This window comes from Bufo bufo, chromosome 3 (genome assembly GCF_905171765.1).
Source record: "Bufo bufo chromosome 3, aBufBuf1.1, whole genome shotgun sequence".
Taxonomy (NCBI): domain Eukaryota; kingdom Metazoa; phylum Chordata; class Amphibia; order Anura; family Bufonidae; genus Bufo; species Bufo bufo.
The window spans coordinates 446521971-446536190 of record NC_053391.1 but is presented as its reverse complement, the minus strand read 5'-3'; the positions used below and the strand labels follow the sequence as shown (position 1 = coordinate 446536190).

Below are 14220 nucleotides of genomic sequence, written 5' to 3'. Positions count from 1 at the left end.
TGTATTTAGCTACTGCAGGTGCAATTTAACTAACCACTGGAAGGGCTAAACTGCAGTAGCAGGCTTGTCCAGTAGATGGCAGAATACTGTTCTTTGTGCAGATCACTCTAAAGTGCTCCTTTATTCATCATTAATTCTACTTTGTGTAGCGAATCAAATTCGTGTGGCGACGTTTAATGAATACTTTTGCCTTGTGAAATGGTGCACAGCAATGTCTGTGGGAAAATAAAAAAGCCAGTGGGCCATACCTATAATACCCAAAAGCAGTCTTCCAGAGAACAGGAGCAGTAGATTGCTGGATTAATGTGACTCAGCTTTGACACTAGTGGCCCCAGATGACATCCGAGGTAACCTCGTGTATCTGCAGTTGCAGAACCTTAACAGTTGATGTGATTGAATCATTTGTCTTCATTTATTGGAACGTGGTATAATTGTCCTGGGGAAGTCCAGTGGTATTCAGTTGTTTCCCTCACCGTCCACAGCAAATGAATTTACGTAAATTAAAAGAAAATGCCAATGTTCTGAATATAAGTACTTTTTTTAACAATATGCTTTTAAAGGGGGCATTGGGGAAGAGTTAGGATTGTTTCACATTTACATTTGCCGATCAGACAGGCTGTTCCGGCCGGGAGCAGCCTGCTGGATCCGGCATTGTTGTCTGGTCCATTAAAGGGATTCTGTCATGAGATTTTACCCCTATAACCTAAATGTATGCCCATGTCCGTACTAATAACATGAATCCTAAGCTGGCCTTATTAAACCTGCTTGTGGCTCTATTAGCCCAAAAAAAATGATTTTTATAACCTATCAATCACCTACCTAAGGTGCCCAAGGGGACGTCCGTTAATACAGGGTGCCCGGCCGCACCCATCGCCATCTGGTGCTCAGCATCGCCTTCCCTGTCATAATCGCCGCCCTCCCTGTCTACAGTGCTGCCTTCCTCACCTCAGCGCCGCCTCCGCAATCCTCCCGTCCCTCTGCCAGATCTCGTGCGCACTAGGCTCAGCCTGATGCGCCCGTGCAGACTCCTGGCAGCGGCTTCGTTGAGCGAAGTGCACATGCAAAGGGGTTATCCCATTATTAATGTAAAAAATGAAGTACATGCACTCCCTATCACAGCTCAGGAGGTGTGTCCATGCTCTCCCTATCACAGCTCAGGAGGTGTGTCCATGCTCTCCCCATCACAGCTCAGGAGGTGTGTCCATGCTCTCCCTATCACAGCTCAGGAGGTGTGTCCATGCTCTCCCTATCACAGCTCAGGAGGTGTGTCCATGCTCTCCCCATCACAGCTCAGGAGGTGTGTCAATGCTCTCCCTATCACAGCTCAGGAGGTGTGTCCATGCTCTCCCCATCACAGCTCAGGAGGTGTGTCTCAGCTCTCCCTATCACAGCTCAGGAGGTGTGTCCATGCTCTCCCTATCACAGCCCAGGAGGTGTGTCCATGCTCTCCCTATCACAGCTCAGGAGGTGTGTCCATGCTCTCCCCATCACAGCTCAGGGGGCGTGTCTCAGCTCTCCCCATCACAGCTCAGGGGGCGTGTCTCAGCTCTCCCCATCACAGCTGAGGAGGTGTGTCCATGCTCTCCCTATCACAGCTCAGAAGGCAGTTGAAGGATGAAACTGAGCATGTGCGACCTTCTCAGTGAGACGGACAATGAAGTAGGAAAAAAGACAAACAGCAGGTGGCGATATACAGATGCATTTTATTGAATAACTCAGTGGCTATGCAAACTTTTAAATTACATGCAATTACAAAAGTATTCAGATGCGGGTGCTGGTTAGAAAACTGTACAATATTTTTCTGGGACGACCGCTTTATGATTGCTGAGAGAGAGCAGCAGGACCACCTGTGTGAACACCTTTGTCCAAAGCTGACAACCCCTTTAATGTTAATAATAGGAAAAGGCAAGAAAACGTTGGGTGCTCCACCATGTGATACATCTTATATATGCTTGGCAAAGTGCTGACAGAATAGCACTCAGCTGTTTGTCAAATGCAAGGTGGGCAGCAGGCCATAACCACCTTGGTAGCCAATGGCTGCATAAAAAAATGGTGGCTTTGGTCTGCCGCGTGCACCACGACCGAACTGTTTGTCCTTACCCGAATATACGGTAGCCAAGTGTCACTGCTTCTCTGCCTGTTATATGTGAATGTGGCGTTCAAGCTAAAACACTTGCAGTCTTTTGAGGTCCTGCTATGATGTGTATTCTGTCCATAGGTGTTAACGCCAGCACAGATCAGGTTTATCTGCCATGCCATCCTGGAATCTGGAAAACAGTATTCAAGCAAGAAGAGGAAACCATTTCCACTTATGTACTCCTACTATGGGACAGAGTACCTAGGTAACAATACATTACATGTACAAAATGGGGAGGATTCACTTTATCAATTACAATTGGAACATTTCATAGGAATCATTTAGTACTTCTCTATTTCCTTGCATTCTCTACATTAGATGAGGTCAGTTATTTGTGCTACCAAAAATGAGATAGCTGCAGATATATTCAGTAAACCTTTCTATTCATCCTTCAGAAATGGAGACGAGCAGTTTTCATGTCGATTAGGAATACAAGAAAGATCATGCTCAAGTCTGCTAAAATTGCCCAGAATCCACTCTTGGTTCTGATATAGACTTTAAAGGGGTTGTCTCACTTCAGCAAATGGCACTTATCATGTAGACAAAGGTAATACAAGGCACTTACTAATGTATTGTGATTGTCCATATTGCCTCATGTCGGCTTAATTCATTTTTCCATCGCATCATACATTAGTAAGAGCCTTGTAGTAACTTTCTCTACATGATAAATGCCATTCGCTGAAGTGAGACAACCCCTTTAATTTGGCAAACTGCAGCGGTAGCAAAAGGATCGGTTGGTCGGGGCTGTAATTCACGTTTTTCTGTTACACCCTCTAAGTTAGTAACGTAGTTTGAAATGTAGAATTCAAAAGGGAAAATATAGGAAATAGCTCCACCCACTCGCACCCACTATGAGGTGCTCTAGTCTATGAATGAATCACCCTTCACGGTTGCAAAATATATTGAATACTAGAAGACTGGCACTCTCAACACGTGGAGTCGTATGTTTAAGTGCAGATCACAAATTTATTAATAAGTACATAAAAGGTTAAGAATGATAAAAAAAATGCATACATTGACAGTAGATATTCACCATGTGGTGCCAGTAATGACAGGTAATGTCAGAGTCAATATTAACTTCTTCTGTGTTATAAGTCCTTTTTTATATAGTCATTCACATCATATCCACAAACTGAGGAAAAAGATAAAGATCCCCCTTCTTACTCTCCTTAACGGAAGAAGGTCCAATGATATAAGTACTCCAATTGTAGTGGGCTTTGGGTATGGCGTTTCTTTTATACCCCAAACAGACTTTAACGATTTAAGTTAAATCTGGTAACAACCCACCTTGTGGGCTTACCTTTATATCGGTCAGTCACTCTGTTGTTTCACAGTGTGTTTGATAACAACCCACTATGTGGGCTTACCTCTCCTTCGTGTCGGTCGGTCACTCCGATATTCTGGGGCTTGCTGAAAGCCGGCGTCCCGGCTATTGCTCGGTCAGCGTCGGCACTAGGGTTTTGTGCGTTGATTTTTCTTCCGGCTTTCTATAGCTCAGACCTTGTTGCGGCCGGTTGAATTTACAGTGCACTGTTGTTCCATAAGGTGTAGAAAGTATCTTCTTATAGATGGGTCATATTTAGATCTTTGGTCGGATCACTGGAAACCAAACGCGTTTCGAGGACCCCTCTCCTCTTCTTCAGTGGCAATGACCCTACTCCATGTTTAGTTGGTTTTTATACTCTTAGTTGGAAAATTCAAAAATCAGACATGGAGTATATGTCAAAAACATTTCTTTCAATTATAAACGTTTTAAATGTCAGTTTTTCTTTTCTGACATACACCCCCTATGTCTTTACTCATTGGAGCTTCCACCCATTACATTATTTTTAAATTTTTCCATTTGCGTTTTTGTTGCGTTTTCGATGCGGTTTTTATATGATACATGCGTTTTTTGGGGGAAAAGTTGCAACTCACTTCAAATTGTAAAGTCCTTGAAGGATTTTGCTGTGTCAACTTTAGTTAGGTTTTTATAGTGTTTTTTATCATTATTTTCAGGATATATTCAATTTGTATCCAGATGGCACACTTGTCATCTCTCACCGCATATTGTGAAATATTAACTGTCATTCTATCAATATATATTGTTTAAAATAATAAAAAATCAATCTTTTTTTATGATAAAGATCAATCAATCTCTTTCCATAAGAAATCAATTTACTAAAATTACTAAAATTATATATTGTTAAGATGTTCCGAGATTCGTACCTTAAGTTGACGTTTAGTCCTCCCAATATATTGTTTGTTGCATGGGCACTGGATCAGATAGACCACGCTGGAGGAGTTGCACGTCAAAAATCCTTTAATGGTCATTGAAAATGCATTCTGAGTTGAAGAAATTTTTTCAGTTTTTTTAGGGAATTTAGTTTTTTTACACCCTATACAGGATCCACATCTAAAAAACCATCCGGTTTTAACCAATTTTGATTGTTTTTTTTTTTCTTTTTTCTTTTAACCGTTGGTGCTATCTGGATGCCTAAATTAGGCGCCTTAGTGTAAGTTATGAGGGGATTTACTGGTAATAATGGACCAATAGTCTTATCATTGAGGAAGTGATGCCAGTGACGTTTTATAATTCCTGTTATCTTTTTGGAGCAAGCGTTATACGGTAAGATCATCCTAAATTCCGAATTTTGATTCGGTTTTTGTGTTTTATTTTCATCAAAAAAAGTGGTTCTATCCAGTTTTCTCACTTTGTCTAGTGCCTCATCCAATAGTTTTTCTGGATAAAGTTTCTCTTTAAATTGGGTTGTCATTATAGAGGCTTCCTCTTCAAATTGGGTCTCTTCCGTGCAGTTTCTTCTAATACGTCGAAACTGCCCGAAAGGAATATTCATAAGCCAGTTTGGCAAGTGACAACTTGAGAAAAGGATGAATCCGTTCTTGGCTGTGGGTTTGTGATAGGTGTTACAAACATATTTATTCCCTCTTCTAGTGATCTGAATATCCAAAAAATCTACTTTTTCTGTGTTTAATCCAGTTGTGAAGCACAGGTTATGTTTATTGTTATTAAGATCATCCAAGAATTTTTATAAACTGGTCTCATCTTTGCGCCAAATAAAGATAATGTCGTCTATATAGCGACGCCATAGGACCAGGTCCCCCCCCCAGTTTGGGACTGATGTTTTCTTGTTCCCACTGGGCCAAAAACAAGTTAGCATAACTGGGGGCGAACCTGGTACCCATGGCGGTGCCTCTCAGCTGTAAATAAAAATTGAGGAGGATTTTTATTTACAGCTGAGAGGCACCGCCATGGGTAGCATGGGTACGAATCTCGGAACATCTTAACAATATAACTAAAGGTTGTGAAAATAATGCTCTATCTAGACATTTTAAGGAAATTCACAACAAAGATGGCCGGGGACTTTCCTTCCTAGCACTGGAGCAGATAGATCACGACTGGAGGGGCGGCAATCACATTGAAAAAATGTCGAGGGCTGAATCAAAACGAATTTATGATTTTGGAAGCCTCATACCAAGAGGACTAAACGCAGATTTGGAGATTTTTGGCTTTCTTTAAGACTATGGGACATTTGCTTTTCTTCGATGGGGAACCGCATGTTTAACTGTTAATCAGTACTGCGGTTCTCCCTTGGAGACAAGCACATGTACCCCTTTCTTCACTCAATATAATATGTCTTGGGAAAAAGCCTATAATCTCAATAACAATTATTATTACAATTTTGAGAAACAAAGTTAGGCTAATCCTTTTATCCCGTGGATCGGTGGTTGATCCATATAGTATAGATTATTGGATGACTGCTTGTCGATGAAATCCACATGCTCTGAATGGTCCGAATAGGATATTATATAATGTCAATATATAGAACTAAGACAAACATGGAGAATCACAATATATGTGCAGTCTACATTTTAGTAAATTGATTTTTTATGGAAAGATTGATTGATCTTTATCATAAAAAAAGATTGATTTTTTATTATTTTAAACAATATATATTGATAGAATGACAGTTAATATTTCACAATATGCGGTGAGAGATGACAAGTGTGCCATCTGGATACAAATTGAATATATCCTGAAAATAATGATAAAAAACACTATAAAAACCTAACTAAAGTTGAGACAGCAAAATCCTTCAAGGACTTTACAATTTGAAGTGAGTTGCAACTTTTCCCCCAAAAAACGCATGTATCATATAAAAACCGCATCGAAAACGCAAAAAAACGCAAATGGAAAAATTTAAAAATAATGTAATGGGTGGAAGCTCCAATGAGTAAAGACATAGGGGGTGTATGTCAGAAAAGAAAAAAAGAAAAACTGACATTTAAAACGTTTATAATTGAAAGAAATGTTTTTGACATATACTCCATGTCTGATTTTTGAATTTTCCAACTAAGAGTATAAAAACCAACTAAACATGGAGTAGGGTCATTGCCACTGAAGAAGAGGAGAGGTGTCCTCGAAACGCGTTTGGTTTCCAGTGATCCGACCAAAGATCTAAATATGACCCATCTATAAGAAGATACTTTCTACACCTTATGGAACAACAGTGCACTGTAAATTCAACCGGCCGCAACAAGGTCTGAGCTATAGAAAGCCGGAAGAAAAATCAACGCACAAAACCCTAGTGCCGATACGTCACTTCCGGAGCGACGAATTCGTCTCTGAATCCACGTGGGACGCTGACCGAGCAATAGCCGGGACGCCGGCTTTCAGCAAGCCCCAGAATATCGGAGTGACCGACCGACACGAAGGAGAGGTAAGCCCACATAGTGGGTTGTTATCAAACACACTGTGAAACAACAGAGTGACTGACCGATATAAAGGTAAGCCCACAAGGTGGGTTGTTACCAGATTTAACTTAAATCGTTAAAGTCTGTTTGGGGTATAAAAGAAACGCCATACCCAAAGCCCACTACAATTGGAGTACTTATATCATTGGACCTTCTTCCGTTAAGGAGAGTAAGAAGGGGGATCTTTATCTTTTTCCTTTTTTCTCAGTTTGTGGATATGATGTGAATGACTATATAAAAAAGGACTTATAACACAGAAGAAGTTAATATTGACTCTGACATTACCTGTCATTACTGGCACCATATGGTGAATATCTACTGTCAATGTATGCATTTTTTTATCATTCTTAACCTTTTATGTACTTATTAATAAATTTGTGATCTGCACTTAAACATACGACTCCACGTGTTGAGAGTGCCAGTCTTCTAGTATTCAATGTAGTTTGAAATGTGCTTGCAACATGCATCTTCTAGCCATGTTTTCTTATGACCCTGTCTATGGGTAGAAATCAGAATGAATAAGCAGGTTATTTTACTACCACACTACAAAATGATGTCCATTGACTGGCACTTAGTGCAGTATAATACCAGCCATCTTTAGATAAGCTTTTTCCTTTTCTTGTTGCTGTAGGGGCAGCACATGGACTGTCTTCTATTCTGCAAATACTACTGTCCTATCAGGATTACCTTCAACCAGCTGACCGGGACCTTGTTTGGCAAAGTGTCGACTTTCTTGTGAACCAGGAACAAAATTGCAATTGGCCGCCGGAACTCGGGGAAGTAATAGAACGTGAAAACGAACTTGTCCACTGGTGTCATGGAGCCCCAGGTTAGTCATTATCTTGGTTTAACCTCCTAACAGTCACGTTAAAATTGGAAAAACCCTCCCAAAAATGTAACCTTTTTTTATTGTAGATTTTTTATGTGTGTCTGCAGTAAATCTTGTTGGTGCACAACTCAGGGGCCACTATTACATTTTTAACCCTAGTGACATCATTAATTTTAGCCTTAAGGACCAATAATATTTTCCCACTTTTTTGTGTTCTAGCAGTCATAACTTTTTAATTTTTTCTTCAAATTTTTTTTTTATTTAGCAGGATTAGTTGTAGGTTTTTTTAGGAACCATTTTTGGTTATATAGTGTATTAAATAACTTTTATTATTTTATTTTTAGGGGGAAAGATAAAAACCCCGCATATTTTACATTATTTTGTGGAATTTTTTTATGGTGTTCACTGTGTGGTAAAAATAACAATTTTATTATGTGGGTCAGTACACTGATGATAATACCACATTTCTATATACTTTTTACAGGTTTTTTTCTTTTCTCCTGTCAGCTATGCAGCTTCTCCCTCATTCTCCTCCACACTGCTGCTTTAACTGCTCATATCTTAGGTTTGGTACCAGACATATGGGCTTTGTATTGTTTGAAAGCTGACATTCCAGACAATACCAAAATGACAAATCTGTTTAGTACAGGGGAAGATATCACTGATCGAAATCGGGATGCTGTGAATTCAGCTGAAAGTGAAAGTAAAAACAGATTTTACCCGCCATTATTCCCAACTTGATTTCTAACAGTGATTTCTCCTCTGTTGCTTGGGCTAATGCTGTCATTTTGGTCCAGTTGCATGTTTCTAGCTGTTACCATTCAGGAGATAGCAGCATCTAAAGCAGCCCTCCTCCCCTCAGCCCTCTCCCCTCTGAGCTGGACTCGGGGAAAATAGGTGGTTAAAGGGGTTCTCCAAGATTTTGTCAAATAACCCTTTCCTATAACATGCCACCACTCTGGTCTCTGCTGCTCCATTTCCAGCTAGGCCTGCAGCATCACATTTGGTTCATCTTTACCGTGACCACTATAGCCAATCACTGGGCTCAGCAGTGACGTGTTCATGACCATGTGTCCGATGAGGTCAGTGATTAGCTGTAGCATTTATGGGACCACTGAATGTGACGTCACCATTCCATGCCCAGTGGTAATCAGAGTTGCTGGGATCAGAGCAGAACTGGTGAGACAATAAAGATGAGTATTTATTTTTTTATTATTATTTTACACTGCCCCTGTTCACTGAAATAAAAAAAAAAATCTTGCAGAACCCCTTTAATGTCTAATCTTAGTTTGTTCTACTGTACATGAAGGTACTTACACTTATTGTAGAAAGCAGTCACAGGGGGGGATTTAGCAAAACTGTTCTAAAGGAAAATTGACGTAGGTGCCAATAGCAACCAATCAAAATCCTCCTTCCATTTTTCAAAGGTCCTTTGGAAAATTAAAGGTGGAATCTGATTTGTTGCTATGGCCAACATAGCCAGTTTTCTTGTACACCAGATTTGATAAATCTCCTCCAAGGTGTAGATAACTATTTACATGCTTATTGAATTCTTTCTATTAGGGTGCATTCACACGTCAGTATTTTTACCTTTCCAGATAAACGTTCCTGTTTTTTGCGGATCCGAAAATTTGGATGACATGAGGATGCTTTTTAGCATATCATCCGATTTTTTGACGGATCCATTGACTAGAATGGGATGACGGAACGCAAAATCGGACAAATAGTAGGACAGGGTTTTTTTCCAGGATCCGAATAACGGAACCCACGAAACGGAATCACGGAATCGGAGAGCACCATGAGTGTTTTCCGATTATTTGCGGATTCCATTGAAAATGAATGGATCCGCATAACGTTCCGTTTTTAATCGGAACGGATGCGGAATACCAAAACGGACGTGTGAATGGACCCTTAAGAAGATTCAATCCTAGAATGGCTCCTTCCTTGTGTCATCCATATGGCAAATATTTGAACAGGGTGCATGTTAAAAATCTTTGCGCTATAGGTGTTCATTTTATGTAACACTAGTCCACATTTTTTGTAGAACCTCTTTGGTACATTTCATTTTCAAAGAAGACCCGTCAGCTCTACAGACATGTCTTAGTAAATACTTTATTTACAAATAAATTGAAAAGTTGGCGTTACCAGTTGGGGATGTGTTTCTGCACTTTCTGACATTGTCCAATTGATTGTGCCTACAAAGTCTGACACAGGCAGCAAGAATTAAATGTTACCATGTATTTATTGAACACACCATGTAAACATTCACAGTGCAGGTGGAAAAAGTATGTGAACCCCTAGACTAATGACATCTCGAAGAGCTAATTGGAGTGAGGTGTCAGCCAACTGGAGTCCAATCATCGAGATGAGATTGGAAGTGTTGGTTACAGCTGCCCTGTCCTATAAAAAACACACACCAGTTCTGGGTTTGCTTTTCACAAGAAGCATTGCCTGATGTGAATGATGCCTCGCACAAAAGAGCTCTCAGAAGACCTACGATTAAGAATTGTTGACTTGCATAAAGCTGGCAAGGGTTATAAAAGTATCTCCAAAAGCCTTGCTGTTCATCAGTCCACGGTTGTCATGGATGAGATTTGCAGATAGCTGGAACTTATAAATAAACGAGCGACTGGCTTGATCCCAAACTAAGGAGCTATTAGGTGAGCCCTATAAAACCCTAAGAGCTCTCCCTGACTGCTATGCACATACAAGGGTCTCGATGGTAGACGATTGCATGCCCACGTACCTAAGCCTGTGTGACACCTGAAAACCCTATGATAGTGAGGGGACACGACCACCGGCTCCCTGCACTTAATACGGAGGGAGTCACGGTCACCTAAATCAAGCCAGCAAGCAAACACAATAAAGTAAAGGACTTATCTGAGCAAACAGCAGACGCAACCTCCATCAGTGAACACTTCATCCAGGAAGTAGTATAAACCGCAAAGTGAGGCAGTATGGGAGGGAATATAAAGGAAGACGATTATGTCTAAATAAGTGACACCTGGCAGAAGGAAAGGAGATGAGAAAGTGAAACAAAGAACATCATACAAGAGGTAGAGAAGAACGTCTGCCAGACCTTCTCACAGAAGTGGCGGTGACAGTACCCCTCCCTCTACGGGTGGACTCCGGACACTCAGAGCCCAACTTCTCAGGATGAGACCTATGGAAAGCCCTGATGAGACGAGTGGCCTTAATGTCCGCCATTGGGACCCACATCCTCTCCTCAGGACCATAACCCTCCCAATGAACGAGGTACTGGAGAGAACCGCGGATAATGCGAGAATCCACAATCCTAGAGACCTGAAATTCAAGATTACCATCAACAATAATCAGAGGAGGAGGCAAAGAGGAGGGTACAGTGGGTTGGACACAAGGTTTTAATAGGGACTTGTGAAAAACATTATGGATCTTCCAAGTCTGAGGAAGATCAAGACGGAAGGCAATTGGATTGATGACGGATAAGATCTTGAGATCAAGATCTTATTCGTTTAATCAGACTGTGATTGTCTATTGTTGTGACTTAGATGAAGATCAGATCACATTTTATGACCAATTTGTGCAGAAATACATATCATTGCAAAGGGTCCACATACTTTTTCTTGCAACTGTATATTTTAGAGCAGGACAATAAGAAAAAAATATTTTTCATTAGACATCAGATCAGCAATCAGACCCCCAGTTTTAAATCAGACCTCAGCTCACAGCCCCTATCAGATCCCCAATGTTAATAAGACCTCAGATCAGAGCTCAATATAAAGACCCCCATATCAGCCCCCAGCCATTTATAATCAGCCCCCAGCCATTTATAAGCAGCCCCCAGTCATATATCAGCCCTCAGCAGTGATATTTCAGCCCCCATCAGCCTCAGATCACAAAATAAAAAAACACTTACCTCTCCTGCTCCTGGACGCCGCCACTTCACACCCACAGCGCTATCCTCTTCATCTTGCCGCCGGCTGTGCTGTGAAGGCTGCGCTCAGCATGAGATCACAGAGCGCACTCACGCTGTGCGCAGACTTCACAGACGAGGACCTGGAAGCGGTGAGTACAGAGCCTTCACAGCTTCCTGGTCCTCCGGAACTAATGAGCGCTTCCATAATGGAAGCGGCTCATTAGTATACGCCACCATAAGACACATGGGCATTTTCCCCCAATTTTGGGGGAGGAAAAAAGCATCTTATGGTGCAAAAAATATGGTAACTAATTGAGATTGTTTCCTTTATTCTTTTCTTTCTCTCTTTTCTGGATGGGAGTAGCTTGGGGTGGGATAGGGTTATGGGAACGATGTGTGGTTTAATTGAATCTATAACTTTATTATGTGATTGAAATAAAAATTATTTGAAAAAATGTGTCAGTTTATTATAATGGCACAGACGAAGAACCAGAAGAACTGTTATATACAGGGGTACAAATGTAGAAGAAAGGAAAGTTTGACCAGAGGAAGCTATAGATGCGGACATCATAGATGCATATGTTGCACCCACATGTTGATTTCCAACACTTTTGTTTCAGCTTCAAATGGCAGGATTTTTCAAATGAAAACATATCTTAATTGCAATACAACTTTTGCAGTTTACTTAATTACATGCAGAAAATGCAAACTGCAATATGTAGGCTGCACCACCAATGCCATTAAAACCAGAATACACAAACACATTTCCGATGTGCCCCACCATGGCAGTCGCAATGTATCTGCAGCAAGTCTGCATTTTGCTGTCTGCCATGGTGGTGACACATCGGATCTAGTGGCACAGGGTATAGAAAGGGTCCTATTGCCCAAAAGAGGAGGAGATTACAAAAGAAAATGACTAAACAGAGAATCCTTTTGGATTTTCGCACTGAACACGCGGCAACATGATGGTCTGAACAGACGTCTAGACCTAATTTTGCAACAATAAACTCACATGGTCAGTGTCCCTGCATTTCTTAATCTTCTCCCTAAAAAAAATTCTCTCCTTTATTTTTGTTTCCTATAGCCATTACATGTTTCATGCATTTCTGTATAGGCTTTTTTATTTTTTTGTCTAGTGTGTGGTTTTCTTTTTTTCTCATGAGAAATTTTGTCTATAGGCGTGGCATGTTTCAGAGGGTGTCTGCAGTCATGTGACCACAATTAGTGAAAACGGGTACAGTCCCTCTATAAATATTGCCACTTTTTAATGTCGTATTGGGTCATGAGTAAGGGCGTGAATTGTCTTCAGTAGCCCGAAACGCGTAGACAACGACTTTGTAACTGTAACTGGATGTGATTTTACCGCAAGCAAAATAAATTTTTCCTTTACCGAAGTAGAGCTGGATTTCTTGAACCACATTGTACAGGGGTACAAATGTGTCTCTGGTCGCTATAGTTCATTGCATAGAAAGTTTTAGATAGCAGTGTTATGATACAGTGGTGATTGAGGGGCATCCGTGCACCCTCCACTTGGTGGCACAGTAATGGATCTAATCAGCACTGAAAATGAAAACATGGATTAGCAATTTTGTGATTCTGTGTAACATTGTTAGCCATGAAAGTAAAATAACCACTCACTGGTTAAGAGGTCATAAAATAATCTGTCTAATGTAAATTAGACTACTGATTTTGCTACCAGCATTGAATGAGTCAATCTCATCATCTTTCCTTCCAGCATATTGTGCCAATTAAGCCCTCTCAAGGCTGAACATTAAGACAATTAGTTCTGTTTCTGTGCTCTGTTTCCCAATGAACTTATGTTCCCTGTTAATGAGACAATATCTGCAAGATAAGAAACTGTAACGGAGCATTATTGTATTCCCTCATACAGATGACCATATGGCTACTCAGTTTTATAGCAATAATTGGGCTTCCCATCAAGCAGATGTACTATACTTCTGTGTGCATCTAATTGTGTATGGAATCACATGCCGATTGATTTTCTTCCTTAAAACCATATGTAGCCCACTGGATACCTTACTAGGAAGCTATATGGCCTTATGTACTGCCATACAGTATACTAGTCTGAAGTTGATGGGGCCTACTGAGACTGGTGGTCCAGACAGAGAACATGGCTTGTTATATATCCTGCTAAGACCTTCCAGTGGGAACCAGACTTTTCACAAAAGGATCTCTTCATCTCAACACTCTTTCTTCAAGGGTTCCCAAAGTTTTAATTATCACCTGTCCAAACACAACCACACCTTGGTTTCAGTGTTTATTTACAGGAGAAAAGTCACAAGCGACCTTATGGCCATTGTGAAAAATTCAACTATACAACATTGTGGTATTGACACCCTATGCAAGAATGGGATCTGATCCCATCATAGGAATACAGTAAAGCCTTTACCAAAAAGCTATGTGATTTCAGCCCTCAATAATTATGCAGTTCTCATTCATAAACCTCTATTTCCGATCCACATTGTATCTATCATAAGCAACCCATAAAAATATATGGACACATACATTTTTTCCTCACAGGTTAATATGGATGCCAGGATAAAAAAAAAAAAGCTAGCCTGTTCCACTGTTTGCCATATATCA

At 40.6% G+C, this 14220-nt stretch overlaps 1 protein-coding gene across 1 annotated transcript in view; it reads left to right on the top strand.

The window, feature by feature from the left end:
- The window catches only part of LANCL3 (LanC like 3), a 68213-nt gene that overhangs the window by 23502 nt on the left and 30491 nt on the right, over window positions 1–14220 (top strand). The window contains exons 2-3 of the mRNA XM_040421968.1: window positions 2219–2342; window positions 7524–7721. Of these exons, the coding sequence (XP_040277902.1) occupies window positions 2219–2342; window positions 7524–7721 (322 nt within the window). The remainder of the gene's footprint in view (window positions 1–2218; window positions 2343–7523; window positions 7722–14220) is intronic.